This window comes from Mobula birostris, chromosome 14 (genome assembly GCF_030028105.1).
Source record: "Mobula birostris isolate sMobBir1 chromosome 14, sMobBir1.hap1, whole genome shotgun sequence".
Taxonomy (NCBI): domain Eukaryota; kingdom Metazoa; phylum Chordata; class Chondrichthyes; order Myliobatiformes; family Myliobatidae; genus Mobula; species Mobula birostris.
In genome coordinates, this window is record NC_092383.1 from 95,193,687 (window position 1) to 95,210,894 (window position 17,208).

Below are 17,208 nucleotides of genomic sequence, written 5' to 3' on the forward strand. Positions count from 1 at the left end.
AGAACCAGCAAATGAAGTGTGGAGTGCAGGAGGGGTCCCTGCAGGGTAGCATCTCCCTCACATAGAAAACCTACAGCACAGTCAGAACCAGCTCACTCCTCACAGGAGCATCCACCTCATGATCCACCACTGGTATCCACTGTATCTGACTGACCACTGTCTGTGACCGCTGGGAGTGACCGGCTGGAATAAACTCTCCAAGTGACCATCATAAATCTGTTTGTTCTCAGTCAGGACGGTTACTTGTCTCACCTCCCCGGTACTCCTGCCTGTAACCACTGGTGACGACAGTTTCACTCTCTGTTTTACAGTAATGAAGTGCGGACCATCCACCGACGATCAGCAATGGCACGGTGACTGAGGGAGAGGAGTGGCTGTATGGGGCCGAGGGCGAGTTATTTGTGCGACGAGGGCTATACCTTGACGGACAAGAGACCATTTACTGCACGGACACCGGGCACTGGAGTCATCCCCTCCAATCTGTACAGGTGATCGTCAAGCGTTTGCTACAGGAAGAAAGGTTTCTGTAGAACACCTGGTCCAAGCCCACTGTCGGACTCTCTACGCTAATCCACTTGCTGACGTTCGGTCCGAATCCCTTAGACTTCTTGATCCCGGCATTTGTCAAAATGGCAATGGACAGGAGTTGCTGAGAGTTGTGGGGAGGGATTGTAGTGGCTCCCGGAGGCTGAACAGGATGCTTTGAGGAGTGTCCTGAGTTTCTCAGGACCAAAAGTGAATGTCAGAGTTGTCTCAGTAATTGCTGGACATGACCATCAGAAGTGACACTGGGAGTAACTGTGGGGATTGGCCTCTGGGAATGTCTGCTGGGATTAACATCTGGGAATTGCCACCGGAATGACTGCTGGAAGGGATAACTGAGTGTGATTGGTGGAATTGACCTTGGGGAGTGACAACTGTCAGGTACTACTGAGAATAAACTCTTCAAGTGACCATCGTAAATCTGTTTGATCTCAGTCAGGACGGTCACTTGCTCACACTCCCCGATCACTCTGCCTCCGTAACCACTGTGACGACAGTTCCACTCTCTGTTTTACAGTAAGAAAGTGTGACCATCCACCGACGATCAGCCATGGCACGGTGACTGAGGGAGAGGAGTGGCTTACGGATACATGGCGAATTATTCCTGTGACGAGGCCATAGCTTGACTGGTCAAGAGACCATTCGCTGCACGGTACTGGTGCCTGGAGTCACCCCCCTCCAAACTGTACAGGTGATGTAGCCCAGGTGTTGAATGCTGGCAGCTGATCACTGGCTGCGTGGGATGCTGTCGATGAAAGCATCGGTGTGGGCAGTCCACACTGGTGGGTGGGTGGTGTTCTGGAGTTTACCTGCACAATTGTCCTGGGATAGTGCTCATTTCATTTTTCACAGGGTTCCTGCCAGCCGGTCTTCAAATTTCCCCAAGAACATCTCTTCCAATAAAAAAAAGTAATGAAGCCAGCAGCTCAGAGAATGCAGATTTCCAAGTGAATTCTCTATATCTTGTGGTCTGCCACTCAGAATGAGACCTATAGTGGGGAGTCCAGGACCAGAGGCACAGCCTCTGAATGTAAGGATGGCCCTTTGAATGGAATTCAAAGTCCCTGTCTGTGGAATTCATTGCCCAAGAGGTTGTGGAGGTCAAGTCATGTTTGAAGTGCAGGTTGAAATGTTCTTTGATTAGTAAAGGTGTCAAAGGTTATGGGGAGAATGGGTTGAGAGGGACAATAAATCAACTATGATGAAATGGCAGAGCAGATTTGAAGGGCAAATGACCCTATGTCTTATTACAAAGAACAGAAAGTCTGAAGATGCTGAAATTCCAAGCAACACACACAAGATGCTGGAGGAACTCAGCAGGCCAGGCAGAACTATGAAACGAGTATAGTCGTTGTTTTGGCCAAGACCCCTTCCTCTGGACTGGAGAATAAAAGACCTTTTTCTCCCCGTTGTGAGGAAGAGTGTCAGCCCAAATGTCGACTGTACTCATTTCATAGGTGCTGCCTGGCCTGCTGAGTTCCTCAGCATTTTGTTTTCTTATGTTTTATGGTCTCTTTCTCCCGGCACTCACACCACCTCACGTTGGCCATCGGCTCCCAGGCTCCAGGCAGAACCAGGGACTCCTCTGATCCAGTCCTCACACTCATGGGTGGAACAGGTGTCTATGCAGAAGAAGAGAAGTCAGTGAGTGGGTCTGTTCCTTCTCCACGGAGACAGCAGCTCTTCATTGGAGTTGCAGAGAGTTGGAGGGAACAGACCAAAGCTGAGAGACTGGCTTCTTCGTTACTAATGTTCACACATTCACAATCAGAATCAGGGGTTAATATCACTGGCATATGTCATGAAATTTGTTGTTATCAATAGCAGTACGTTGCAATACATCATAATAAAATATATGAATTACATTAAGAAATTTATATGCATAACTTGTGTATGCGTAGAGACTGTATATATAAAGTGAGTAGTGCAGAAGGAAAGGGAAGAAGAGTAGTGAAGTAGTGTTGATGGGTTCAGTGACCATTCAGGAATCTGATTATGGAGGGGAAGAAGCTGTTCCTGAATCATTGCAGGCAACACACACAAAATGCTGGAGGAACTCAGCAGTTCAGGCAGCATCTATGGAAAGGAACAAACAGTTGACGTTTCAGGCCGAGACTCTTCTTCAGACCTGAGAAAAAAAGGATGAGAAGTCAGAGTAAGAGGTGGGGGTGGGAGGTCGGGAGAGAAATGAACAGAAGTACAAGGTGGTAGGTGATTGGTGAAACCGGGAGAGGGGGAGGGGTGAAGTACAGAGCTGGGAAGTTGATTGGTGAAAGAGATGAAGGACTGGCGGAGGGGGAACCTGATAGGAGAGAGTAGAAGACAATGGAAGAAAGGGAAGGAGGAGGAGACCCAGAGGGAGGTGATGGGGCAGGTAAGGATAGAAGAGAGAGGGAAAGAGAAATGGTGAATGGTGAAGGGGGTGGAGCAATTACCAGAAGTTTGAAGCCAGAGTGGAGAAAGAAGAAAAGGGGAGGGGGTTAGGAAATTTTTATACTGGAAGAAGAAATTGATTTCATGTCATTAGTTTGGAAGCTACCCAGATGGAATCTAAAGTATTGCTCTCCAGCCTGAGTGTGGCCTCATTGTGGTGGTAGAGGTGGCATGGACTGACATGTTAGAATGGGAACCAGAAGTAGAATTGAAATGGGGTGGCCACTAGGAGATCCCGCTTTTTCTGGTGGATGGAGTGTAGGTGTTCAGCGAAGCAGTCTTCCAATCTACGTCGGGTCTCACTGATATACAGGAGGCCACACCAGAAGCACTGGATACCGTCAGGTGACCCCAACAGACTCACAGGTGATGTGTTGCCTCACCTGGAAGGAGTGTTTGAGGCCCTGAATGGTAGTGAGGGAGGAGGTGTAGGAGCAGGTGTGGCACTTGTTCTGCTTGCAAGGGTAAGTGCCAGAAGGGAGATCAGTGGGTGACATGAATGCATGAGGGAGTCATGTAGGGAGCAATCCCTGTGGAAAGTGGAAAGTCGGGAGGGCTGGGCGGTGGGGGAGGGAAAGATGTGCTTGGTGGTGGGATCCTGTCAGAGATGGCAGCAGTTATGGAGAATTATGTGCAGGGCATGAAGGCTAATGGGGTGGTAGGTGAGAACAAGAGTAACCCTATCCCTGGTATTGCAAGGGGAGGATAGGGTTAAGGCTGACATGTGTGAAATGGAAGAAATGTGAGAAGTGGAATTCGGAAGTTTGAAGTGGATGGAACATTCGACGGGCTACTAGTAACTAGATATCTATGTACTTGTACCTGTAAATTAGTTGCTCTTCATCCGGTCTTGGCAGTGTATCAAAGATTATTTTTGTTTGTACATGGAATTGTTCAGCGAAATGCGTTGTTTGAGTCAACGAACAACATCGTCCGAGAATTGTGCTGGAGGCAGCACACAATTGTCGCCATGTTTTCAGCGCCCACAACTCGCCAACGCTGACCCGTATGTTGTTGGAGTTTGGGAGGAAACCAGAGCACTGGGGGAAATGCACGCTGTTGAGGGGCGAATGTACAAACTTCTTATAGACAGCGGCAGAATTGAACCCCATTCACCGGCGCTGGAAAGCACTATGCTAACTGCTATGCTACCGTGCTGCCAGGGCGTGCTGTGTTTTTTAGCCCAGTGACAACAACATGTGCGCAGTGAATAATTTCTTCAATAAAAACCAGTTCTAAAATCTGCAGACAATTCATCAGAAACTCCACGCTGTCAGCTCCATCTGCATCTGATACTGGAAAAGGAAATGTGATTGTGTAGGATCAACATGCCATCGCGGTAGAGGGTGACAAACCCTTTGTGCGCAGTTTAAATTCCTTTGTGCCCTGTAGCAGAAGGTGTGTGGGTGCGCACAGGCGCACTCTTCAGAGGGAACATTGTGCTTGGTATTTCTGTGTTTTGTGACTGCCTGCGGGAGGGTCAATCTCAGGGTTGTGTTCTGTATACACACTTTGAAGCTTTGAAGTAGTGGGTGAGACATTGAACATTAAGAGAGTGCTGCCAAATTGCATCTCTATCTGGTATGTAGCAGCTGAGCATCGGACTGGAAGTCCATACAAAGGACTGTGAGAATGGCTGAGAGGATCACAGGGGTCTCCCTACCATCTGTCGGCATTTATCAGGTGCGCTGAGCATGCAGGGCCCTTAGTATTATCAAGGATCCCAGACATCCATCCAGCATCCCTTTTTGACTTTCCACATCAGGGAGGAGTAATGCATAAAAACAAGAACGGTTGGGAAACAGGATGGGAAACAGTTTCTCCCCCAGGCCACTGGGCTTCTGAACTCCCTATCACATCGCATTCAAACTGTGACTGGTTAATCTGTTCAATACCTTACAATATTTAATTTATATTTTAGTTTGTTTACTTATGCAGGATTCATCTGTAGATTTTATCCGTACTTTCATAAGTTATTGTGTGTACTGTACTGTGCTTTACAACCTGGTTCGGAGAAATGTTGTCTCGTTTGACAGAATACATGTATGTAGTTAAATGGCAATAAACATGACCTGACTGGACTTACTGAGCCTTTTGACATTGTCAAGGAGATACGTTGATGACCGAAACAGTTTTCCTGTGCTCCAAGTCCCTTTCAGAGTTTAACATCTAATCCCTGGGGCACTAACTGCATAGAGACCAATGGGAGCTCCCACCAAAGACCCAGCAAATGAAGTGTGGAGTGCAGGAGGGGTCCCTGCAGGGTAGCATCTCCCTCACATAGAAAACCTACAGCACAGTCAGAACCAGCTCACTCCTCACAGGAGCATCCACCTCATGATCACCGCTGGTATCCACTGTATCTGACTGACCACTGTCTGTGACCGCTGGGAGTGACCGGCTGGAATAAACTCTCCAAGTGACCATCATAAATCTGTTTGTTCTCAGTCAGGACGGTTACTTGTCTCACCTCCCCGGTCACTCCTGCCTGTAACCACTGGTGACGACAGTTTCACTCTCTGTTTTACAGTAATGAAGTGCGACCATCCACCGACGATCAGCAATGGCACGGTGACTGAGGGAGAGGAGTGGCTGTATGGGGCCGAGGCGAGTTATTTGTGCGACGAGGGCTATACCTTGACCGGACAAGAGACCATTTACTGCACGGACACCGGGCACTGGAGTCATCCCCCTCCAATCTGTACAGGTGATCGTCAAGGCTTTGTACAGGAAGAAAGGTTTCTGTAGAACACCTGGTCCAAGCCCACTGTCGGACTCTCTACGCTAATCCCACTTGCTGACGTTCGGTCCGAATCCCTTAGACCTTCTTGATCCCGGCATTTGTCAAAATGGCAATGGACAGGAGTTGCTGAGAGTTGTGGGGAGGGATTGTAGTGGCTCCCGGAGGCTGAACAGGATGCTTTGAGGAGTGTCCTGAGTTTCTCAGGACCAAAAGTGAATGTCAAGAGTTGTCTCAGTAATTGCTGGACATGACCATCAGAAGTGACCACTGGGAGTAACTGTGGGGATTGGCCTCTGGGAATGTCTGCTGGGATTAACATCTGGGAATTGCCACCGGGAATGACTGCTGGAAGGGATAACTGAGTGTGATTGGTGGAATTGACCTTGGGGAGTGACAACTGTCAGGTACTACTGAGAATAAACTCTTCAAGTGACCATCGTAAATCTGTTTGATCTCAGTCAGGACGGTCACTTGCCTCACCTCCCCGATCACTCCTGCCTGTAACCACTGGTGACGACAGTTCCACTCTCTGTTTTACAGTAAGAAAGTGTGACCATCCACCGACGATCAGCCATGGCACGGTGACTGAGGGAGAGGAGTGGCTGTACGGATACATGGCGAATTATTCCTGTGACGAGGGCCATAGCTTGACTGGTCAAGAGACCATTCGCTGCACGGGTACTGGTGCCTGGAGTCACCCCCCTCCAAACTGTACAGGTGATGTAGCCCAGGTGTTGAATGCTGGCAGCTGATCACTGGCTGCGTGGGATGCTGTCGATGAAAGCATCGGTGTGGGCAGTCCACACTGGGTGGGTGGGTGGTGTTCTGGAGTTTACCTGCACAATTGTCCTGGGATAGTGCTCATTTCATTTTTCACAGGGTTCCTGCCAGCCGGTCTTCAAATTTCCCCAAGAACATCTCTTCCAATAAAAAAAAGTAATGAAGCCAGCAGCTCAGAGAATGCAGATTTCCAATGTGAATTCTCTATATCCTTGTGGTCTGCCACTCAGAATGAGGCCTATAGTGGGGAGTCCAGGACCAGAGGGCACAGCCTCTGAATGTAAGGATGGCCCTTTGAATGGAATTCAAAGTCCCTGTCTGTGGAATTCATTGCCCAAGAGGTTGTGGAGGTCAAGTCATGTTTGAAGTGCAGGTTGAAATGTTCTTGATTAGTAAAGGTGTCAAAGGTTATGGGGAGAATGGGGTTGAGAGGGACAATAAATCAACTATGATGAAATGGCAGAGCAGATTTGAATGGGCAAATGACCCTATGTCTTATTACAAAGAACAGAAAGTCTGAAGATGCTGAAATTCCAAGCAACACACACAAGATGCTGGAGGAACTCAGCAGGCCAGGCAGAACTATGGAAACGAGTATAGTCGATGTTTTGGCCAAGACCCTTCCTCTGGACTGGAGAATAAAAGACCTTTTCTCCCCAGTTGTGAGGAAGAGTGTCAGCCCAAAATGTCGACTGTACTCATTTCCATAGGTGCTGCCTGGCCTGCTGAGTTCCTCCAGCATTTTGTTTTCTTATGTTTTATGGTCTCTTTCTCCCGGCACTCACACCACCTCCCGTTGGCCATCGGCTCCCAGGCTCCAGGCAGAACCAGGGAATCCTCTGATCCAGTCTCACACTCATGGGTGGAACAGGTGTCTATGCAGAAGAAGAGAAGTCAGTGAGTGGGGTCTGTTCCTTCTCCACGGAGACAGCAGCTCTTCATTGGAGTTGCAGAGAGTTGGAGGGGAACAGACCAAAGCCTGAGAGACTGGCTTCTTCGTTACTAATGTTCACACATTCACAATCAGAATCAGGGTTAATATCACTGGCATATGTCATGAAATTTGTTGTTATTCAATAGCAGTACGTTGCAATACATCATAATAAAATATATGAATTACATTAAGAAATATATATGCATAATATGTGTATGCGTAGAGACTGTATATATAAAGTGAGTAGTGCAGAAGGAAAGGGAAGAAGAGTAGTGAAGTAGTGTTGATGGGTTCAGTGACCATTCAGGAATCTGATTATGGAGGGGAAGAAGCTGTTCCTGAATCATTGCAGGCAACACACACAAAATGCTGGAGGAACTCAGCAGTTCAGGCAGCATCTATGGAAAGGAACAAACAGTTGACGTTTCAGGCCGAGACTCTTCTTCAGACCTGAGAAAAAAAGGATGAGAAGTCAGAGTAAGAGGTGGGGGTGGGAGGTCGGGAGAGAAATGAACAAGAAGTACAAGGTGGTAGGTGATTGGTGAAACCGGGAGAGGGGGAGGGGTGAAGTACAGAGCTGGGAAGTTGATTGGTGAAAGAGATGAAGGACTGGCGGAGGGGGAACCTGATAGGAGAGAGTAGAAGACAATGGAAGAAAGGGAAGGAGGAGGAGACCCAGAGGGAGGTGATGGGCAGGTAAGGATAGAAGAGAGAGGGAAAGAGAAATGGTGAATGGTGAAGGGGGTGGAGCAATTACCAGAAGTTTGAAGCCAGAGTGGAGAAAAGAAGAAAAGGGGAGGGGGTTAGGAAATTTTTATACTGGAAGAAGAAATTGATTTTCATGTCATTAGTTTGGAAGCTACCCAGATGGAATCTAAAGTATTGCTCCTCCAGCCTGAGTGTGGCCTCATTGTGGTGGTAGAGGTGGCCATGGACTGACATGTTAGAATGGGAACCAGAAGTAGAATTGAAATGGGTGGCCACAAGGAGATCCCGCTTTTTCTGGTGGATGGAGTGTAGGTGTTCAGCGAAGCAGTCTTCCAATCTACGTCGGGTCTCACTGATATACAGGAGGCCACACCAGAAGCACTGGATACCGTAGGTGACCCCAACAGACTCACAGGTGATGTGTTGCCTCACCTGGAAGGAGTGTTTGAGGCCCTGAATGGTAGTGAGGGAGGAGGTGTAGGAGCAGGTGTGGCACTTGTTCTGCTTGCAAGGGTAAGTGCCAGAAGGGAGATCAGTGGGTGACATGAATGCATGAGGGAGTCATGTAGGGAGCAATCCCTGTGGAAAGGTGAAAGTCGGGAGGGCTGGGGGGTGGGGGAGGGAAAGAGGTGCTTGGTGGTGGGATCCTGTCAGAGATGGCAGCAGTTATGGAGAATTATGTGCAGGGCATGAAGGCTAATGGGGTGGTAGGTGAGAACAAGAGTAACCCTATCCCTGGTATTGCAAGGGGAGGATAGGGTTAAGGCTGACATGTGTGAAATGGAAGAAATGTGAGAAGTGGAATTCGGAAGTTTGAAGTGGATGGAACATTCGACGGGCTACTAGTAACTAGATATCTATGTACTTGTACCTGTAAATTAGTTGCTCTTCATCCGGTCTTGGCAGTGTATCAAAGATTATTTTTGTTTGTACATGGAATTGTTCAGCGAAATGCGTTGTTTGAGTCAACGAACAACATCGTCCGAGAATTGTGCTGGAGGCAGCACACAATTGTCGCCATGTTTTCAGCGCCCACAACTCGCCAACGCTGACCCGTATGTTGTTGGAGTTTGGGAGGAAACCAGAGCACTGGGGGAAATGCACGCTGTTGAGGGGCGAATGTACAAACTTCTTATAGACAGCGGCAGAATTGAACCCCATTCACCGGCGCTGGAAAGCACTATGCTAACTGCTATGCTACCGTGCTGCCAGGGCGTGCTGTGTTTTTTAGCCCAGTGACAACAACATGTGCGCAGTGAATAATTTCTTCAATAAAAACCAGTTCTAAAATCTGCAGACAATTCATCAGAAACTCCACGCTGTCAGCTCCATCTGCATCTGATACTGGAAAAGGAAATGTGATTGTGTAGGATCAACATGCCATCGCGGTAGAGGGTGACAAACCCTTTGTGCGCAGTTTAAATTCCTTTGTGCCCTGTAGCAGAAGGTGTGTGGGTGCGCACAGGCGCACTCTTCAGAGGGAACATTGTGCTTGGTATTTCTGTGTTTTGTGACTGCCTGCGGGAGGGTCAATCTCAGGGTTGTGTTCTGTATACACACTTTGAAGCTTTGAAGTAGTGGGTGAGACATTGAACATTAAGAGAGTGCTGCCAAATTGCATCTCTATCTGGTATGTAGCAGCTGAGCATCGGACTGGAAGTCCATACAAAGGACTGTGAGAATGGCTGAGAGGATCACAGGGGTCTCCCTACCATCTGTCGGCATTTATCAGGTGCGCTGAGCATGCAGGGCCCTTAGTATTATCAAGGATCCCAGACATCCATCCAGCATCCCTTTTTGACTTTCCACATCAGGGAGGAGTAATGCATAAAAACAAGAACGGTTGGGAAACAGGATGGGAAACAGTTTCTTCCCCAGGCCACTGGGCTTCTGAACTCCCTATCACATCGCATTCAAACTGTGACTGGTTAATCTGTTCAATACCTTACAATATTTAATTTATATTTTAGTTTGTTTACTTATGCAGGATTCATCTGTAGATTTTATCCGTACTTTCATAAGTTATTGTGTGTACTGTACTGTGCTTTACAACCTGGTTCGGAGAAATGTTGTCTCGTTTGACAGAATACATGTATGTAGTTAAATGGCAATAAACATGACCTGACTGGACTTACTGAGCCTTTTGACATTGTCAAGGAGATACGTTGATGACCGAAACAGTTTTCCTGTGCTCCAAGTCCCTTTCAGAGTTTAACATCTAATCCCTGGGGCACTAACTGCATAGAGACCAATGGGAGCTCCCACCAAAGACCCAGCAAATGAAGTGTGGAGTGCAGGAGGGGTCCCTGCAGGGTAGCATCTCCCTCACATAGAAAACCTACAGCACAGTCAGAACCAGCTCACTCCTCACAGGAGCATCCACCTCATGATCACCGCTGGTATCCACTGTATCTGACTGACCACTGTCTGTGACCGCTGGGAGTGACCGGCTGGAATAAACTCTCCAAGTGACCATCATAAATCTGTTTGTTCTCAGTCAGGACGGTTACTTGACTCACCTCCCCGGTCACTCCTGCCTGTAACCACTGGTGACGACAGTTTCACTCTCTGTTTTACAGTAATGAAGTGCGACCATCCACCGACGATCAGCAATGGCACGGTGACTGAGGGAGAGGAGTGGCTGTATGGGGCCGAGGCGAGTTATTTGTGCGACGAGGGCTATACCTTGACCGGACAAGAGACCATTTACTGCACGGACACCGGGCACTGGAGTCATCCCCCTCCAATCTGTACAGGTGATCGTCAAGGCTTTGTACAGGAAGAAAGGTTTCTGTAGAACACCTGGTCCAAGCCCACTGTCGGACTCTCTACGCTAATCCCACTTGCTGACGTTCGGTCCGAATCCCTTAGACCTTCTTGATCCCGGCATTTGTCAAAATGGCAATGGACAGGAGTTGCTGAGAGTTGTGGGGAGGGATTGTAGTGGCTCCCGGAGGCTGAACAGGATGCTTTGAGGAGTGTCCTGAGTTTCTCAGGACCAAAAGTGAATGTCAAGAGTTGTCTCAGTAATTGCTGGACATGACCATCAGAAGTGACCACTGGGAGTAACTGTGGGGATTGGCCTCTGGGAATGTCTGCTGGGATTAACATCTGGGAATTGCCACCGGGAATGACTGCTGGAAGGGATAACTGAGTGTGATTGGTGGAATTGACCTTGGGGAGTGACAACTGTCAGGTACTACTGAGAATAAACTCTTCAAGTGACCATTGTAAATCTGTTTGATCTCAGTCAGGACGGTCACTTGCCTCACCTCCCCGATCACTCCTGCCTGTAACCACTGGTGACGACAGTTCCACTCTCTGTTTTACAGTAAGAAAGTGTGACCATCCACCGACGATCAGCCATGGCACGGTGACTGAGGGAGAGGAGTGGCTGTACGGATACATGGCGAATTATTCCTGTGACGAGGGCCATAGCTTGACTGGTCAAGAGACCATTCGCTGCACGGGTACTGGTGCCTGGAGTCACCCCCCTCCAAACTGTACAGGTGATGTAGCCCAGGTGTTGAATGCTGGCAGCTGATCACTGGCTGCGTGGGATGCTGTCGATGAAAGCATCGGTGTGGGCAGTCCACACTGGGTGGGTGGGTGGTGTTCTGGAGTTTACCTGCACAATTGTCCTGGGATAGTGCTCATTTCATTTTTCACAGGGTTCCTGCCAGCCGGTCTTCAAATTTCCCCAAGAACATCTCTTCCAATAAAAAAAAGTAATGAAGCCAGCAGCTCAGAGAATGCAGATTTCCAATGTGAATTCTCTATATCCTTGTGGTCTGCCACTCAGAATGAGACCTATAGTGGGGAGTCCAGGACCAGAGGGCACAGCCTCTGAATGTAAGGATGGCCCTTTGAATGGAATTCAAAGTCCCTGTCTGTGGAATTCATTGCCCAAGAGGTTGTGGAGGTCAAGTCATGTTTGAAGTGCAGGTTGAAATGTTCTTGATTAGTAAAGGTGTCAAAGGTTATGGGGAGAATGGGGTTGAGAGGGACAATAAATCAACTATGATGAAATGGCAGAGCAGATTTGAATGGGCAAATGACCCTATGTCTTATTACAAAGAACAGAAAGTCTGAAGATGCTGAAATTCCAAGCAACACACACAAGATGCTGGAGGAACTCAGCAGGCCAGGCAGAACTATGGAAACGAGTATAGTCGATGTTTTGGCCAAGACCCTTCCTCTGGACTGGAGAATAAAAGACCTTTTCTCCCCAGTTGTGAGGAAGAGTGTCAGCCCAAAATGTCGACTGTACTCATTTCCATAGGTGCTGCCTGGCCTGCTGAGTTCCTCCAGCATTTTGTTTTCTTATGTTTTATGGTCTCTTTCTCCCGGCACTCACACCACCTCCCGTTGGCCATCGGCTCCCAGGCTCCAGGCAGAACCAGGGAATCCTCTGATCCAGTCTCACACTCATGGGTGGAACAGGTGTCTATGCAGAAGAAGAGAAGTCAGTGAGTGGGGTCTGTTCCTTCTCCACGGAGACAGCAGCTCTTCATTGGAGTTGCAGAGAGTTGGAGGGGAACAGACCAAAGCCTGAGAGACTGGCTTCTTCGTTACTAATGTTCACACATTCACAATCAGAATCAGGGTTAATATCACTGGCATATGTCATGAAATTTGTTGTTATTCAATAGCAGTACGTTGCAATACATCATAATAAAATATATGAATTACATTAAGAAATATATATGCATAATATGTGTATGCGTAGAGACTGTATATATAAAGTGAGTAGTGCAGAAGGAAAGGGAAGAAGAGTAGTGAAGTAGTGTTGATGGGTTCAGTGACCATTCAGGAATCTGATTATGGAGGGGAAGAAGCTGTTCCTGAATCATTGCAGGCAACACACACAAAATGCTGGAGGAACTCAGCAGTTCAGGCAGCATCTATGGAAAGGAACAAACAGTTGACGTTTCAGGCCGAGACTCTTCTTCAGACCTGAGAAAAAAAGGATGAGAAGTCAGAGTAAGAGGTGGGGGTGGGAGGTCGGGAGAGAAATGAACAAGAAGTACAAGGTGGTAGGTGATTGGTGAAACCGGGAGAGGGGGAGGGGTGAAGTACAGAGCTGGGAAGTTGATTGGTGAAAGAGATGAAGGACTGGCGGAGGGGGAACCTGATAGGAGAGAGTAGAAGACAATGGAAGAAAGGGAAGGAGGAGGAGACCCAGAGGGAGGTGATGGGCAGGTAAGGATAGAAGAGAGAGGGAAAGAGAAATGGTGAATGGTGAAGGGGGTGGAGCAATTACCAGAAGTTTGAAGCCAGAGTGGAGAAAAGAAGAAAAGGGGAGGGGGTTAGGAAATTTTTATACTGGAAGAAGAAATTGATTTTCATGTCATTAGTTTGGAAGCTACCCAGATGGAATCTAAAGTATTGCTCCTCCAGCCTGAGTGTGGCCTCATTGTGGTGGTAGAGGTGGCCATGGACTGACATGTTAGAATGGGAACCAGAAGTAGAATTGAAATGGGTGGCCACTAGGAGATCCCGCTTTTTCTGGTGGATGGAGTGTAGGTGTTCAGCGAAGCAGTCTTCCAATCTACGTCGGGTCTCACTGATATACAGGAGGCCACACCAGAAGCACTGGATACCGTAGGTGACCCCAACAGACTCACAGGTGATGTGTTGCCTCACCTGGAAGGAGTGTTTGAGGCCCTGAATGGTAGTGAGGGAGGAGGTGTAGGAGCAGGTGTGGCACTTGTTCTGCTTGCAAGGGTAAGTGCCAGAAGGGAGATCAGTGGGTGACATGAATGCATGAGGGAGTCATGTAGGGAGCAATCCCTGTGGAAAGTGGAAAGTCGGGAGGGCTGGGCGGTGGGGGAGGGAAAGATGTGCTTGGTGGTGGGATCCTGTCAGAGATGGCAGCAGTTATGGAGAATTATGTGCAGGGCATGAAGGCTAATGGGGTGGTAGGTGAGAACAAGAGTAACCCTATCCCTGGTATTGCAAGGGGAGGATAGGGTTAAGGCTGACATGTGTGAAATGGAAGAAATGTGAGAAGTGGAATTCGGAAGTTTGAAGTGGATGGAACATTCGACGGGCTACTAGTAACTAGATATCTATGTACTTGTACCTGTAAATTAGTTGCTCTTCATCCGGTCTTGGCAGTGTATCAAAGATTATTTTTGTTTGTACATGGAATTGTTCAGCGAAATGCGTTGTTTGAGTCAACGAACAACATCGTCCGAGAATTGTGCTGGAGGCAGCACACAATTGTCGCCATGTTTTCAGCGCCCACAACTCGCCAACGCTGACCCGTATGTTGTTGGAGTTTGGGAGGAAACCAGAGCACTGGGGGAAATGCACGCTGTTGAGGGGCGAATGTACAAACTTCTTATAGACAGCGGCAGAATTGAACCCCATTCACCGGCGCTGGAAAGCACTATGCTAACTGCTATGCTACCGTGCTGCCAGGGCGTGCTGTGTTTTTTAGCCCAGTGACAACAACATGTGCGCAGTGAATAATTTCTTCAATAAAAACCAGTTCTAAAATCTGCAGACAATTCATCAGAAACTCCACGCTGTCAGCTCCATCTGCATCTGATACTGGAAAAGGAAATGTGATTGTGTAGGATCAACATGCCATCGCGGTAGAGGGTGACAAACCCTTTGTGCGCAGTTTAAATTCCTTTGTGCCCTGTAGCAGAAGGTGTGTGGGTGCGCACAGGCGCACTCTTCAGAGGGAACATTGTGCTTGGTATTTCTGTGTTTTGTGACTGCCTGCGGGAGGGTCAATCTCAGGGTTGTGTTCTGTATACACACTTTGAAGCTTTGAAGTAGTGGGTGAGACATTGAACATTAAGAGAGTGCTGCCAAATTGCATCTCTATCTGGTATGTAGCAGCTGAGCATCGGACTGGAAGTCCATACAAAGGACTGTGAGAATGGCTGAGAGGATCACAGGGGTCTCCCTACCATCTGTCGGCATTTATCAGGTGCGCTGAGCATGCAGGGCCCTTAGTATTATCAAGGATCCCAGACATCCATCCAGCATCCCTTTTTGACTTTCCACATCAGGGAGGAGTAATGCATAAAAACAAGAACGGTTGGGAAACAGGATGGGAAACAGTTTCTCCCCCAGGCCACTGGGCTTCTGAACTCCCTATCACATCGCATTCAAACTGTGACTGGTTAATCTGTTCAATACCTTACAATATTTAATTTATATTTTAGTTTGTTTACTTATGCAGGATTCATCTGTAGATTTTATCCGTACTTTCATAAGTTATTGTGTGTACTGTACTGTGCTTTACAACCTGGTTCGGAGAAATGTTGTCTCGTTTGACAGAATACATGTATGTAGTTAAATGGCAATAAACATGACCTGACTGGACTTACTGAGCCTTTTGACATTGTCAAGGAGATACGTTGATGACCGAAACAGTTTTCCTGTGCTCCAAGTCCCTTTCAGAGTTTAACATCTAATCCCTGGGGCACTAACTGCATAGAGACCAATGGGAGCTCCCACCAAAGACCCAGCAAATGAAGTGTGGAGTGCAGGAGGGGTCCCTGCAGGGTAGCATCTCCCTCACATAGAAAACCTACAGCACAGTCAGAACCAGCTCACTCCTCACAGGAGCATCCACCTCATGATCACCGCTGGTATCCACTGTATCTGACTGACCACTGTCTGTGACCGCTGGGAGTGACCGGCTGGAATAAACTCTCCAAGTGACCATCATAAATCTGTTTGTTCTCAGTCAGGACGGTTACTTGTCTCACCTCCCCGGTCACTCCTGCCTGTAACCACTGGTGACGACAGTTTCACTCTCTGTTTTACAGTAATGAAGTGCGACCATCCACCGACGATCAGCAATGGCACGGTGACTGAGGGAGAGGAGTGGCTGTATGGGGCCGAGGCGAGTATTTGTGCGACGAGGGCTATACCTTGACCGGACAAGAGACCATTTACTGCACGGACACCGGGCACTGGAGTCATCCCCCTCCAATCTGTACAGGTGATCGTCAAGGCTTTGTACAGGAAGAAAGGTTTCTGTAGAACACCTGGTCCAAGCCCACTGTCGGACTCTCTACGCTAATCCCACTTGCTGACGTTCGGTCCGAATCCCTTAGACCTTCTTGATCCCGGCATTTGTCAAAATGGCAATGGACAGGAGTTGCTGAGAGTTGTGGGGAGGGATTGTAGTGGCTCCCGGAGGCTGAACAGGATGCTTTGAGGAGTGTCCTGAGTTTCTCAGGACCAAAAGTGAATGTCAAGAGTTGTCTCAGTAATTGCTGGACATGACCATCAGAAGTGACCACTGGGAGTAACTGTGGGGATTGGCCTCTGGGAATGTCTGCTGGGATTAACATCTGGGAATTGCCACCGGGAATGACTGCTGGAAGGGATAACTGAGTGTGATTGGTGGAATTGACCTTGGGGAGTGACAACTGTCAGGTACTACTGAGAATAAACTCTTCAAGTGACCATCGTAAATCTGTTTGATCTCAGTCAGGACGGTCACTTGCCTCACCTCCCCGATCACTCCTGCCTGTAACCACTGGTGACGACAGTTCCACTCTCTGTTTTACAGTAAGAAAGTGTGACCATCCACCGACGATCAGCCATGGCACGGTGACTGAGGGAGAGGAGTGGCTGTACGGATACATGGCGAATTATTCTGTGACGAGGGCCATAGCTTGACTGGTCAAGAGACCATTCGCTGCACGGGTACTGGTGCCTGGAGTCACCCCCCCTCCAAACTGTACAGGTGATGTAGCCCAGGTGTTGAATGCTGGCAGCTGATCACTGGCTGCGTGGGATGCTGTCGATGAAAGCATCGGTGTGGGCAGTCCACACTGGGTGGGTGGGTGGTGTTCTGGAGTTTACCTGCACAATTGTCCTGGGATAGTGCTCATTTCATTTTTCACAGGGTTCCTGCCAGCCGGTCTTCAAATTTCCCCAAGAACATCTCTTCCAATAAAAAAAAGTAATGAAGCCAGCAGCTCAGAGAATGCAGATTTCCAATGTGAATTCTCTATATCCTTGTGGTCTGCCACTCAGAATGAGGCCTATAGTGGGGAGTCCAGGACCAGAGGGCACAGCCTCTGAATGT

General features: G+C 48.2%; 1 protein-coding gene across 2 annotated transcripts in view; it reads left to right on the forward strand.

The window, feature by feature from the left end:
- Positions 1-1,142: 1,142 nt before the first annotated feature.
- The window catches only part of LOC140210132 (P-selectin-like), a 42,420-nt gene continuing 26,354 nt past the window's right edge, over positions 1,143-17,208 (forward strand). For both annotated transcript variants that reach the window (XM_072278997.1, XM_072278996.1), the window contains exons 1-7: positions 1,143-1,234; positions 5,507-5,683; positions 6,260-6,436; positions 10,721-10,897; positions 11,474-11,650; positions 15,935-16,110; positions 16,687-16,863. In XM_072278997.1, the coding sequence (XP_072135098.1) occupies positions 5,509-5,683; positions 6,260-6,436; positions 10,721-10,897; positions 11,474-11,650; positions 15,935-16,044 (816 nt within the window). In that variant the 5' untranslated portion in view covers positions 1,143-1,234; positions 5,507-5,508 and the 3' untranslated portion in view covers positions 16,045-16,110; positions 16,687-16,863. The remainder of the gene's footprint in view (positions 1,235-5,506; positions 5,684-6,259; positions 6,437-10,720; positions 10,898-11,473; positions 11,651-15,934; positions 16,111-16,686; positions 16,864-17,208) is intronic.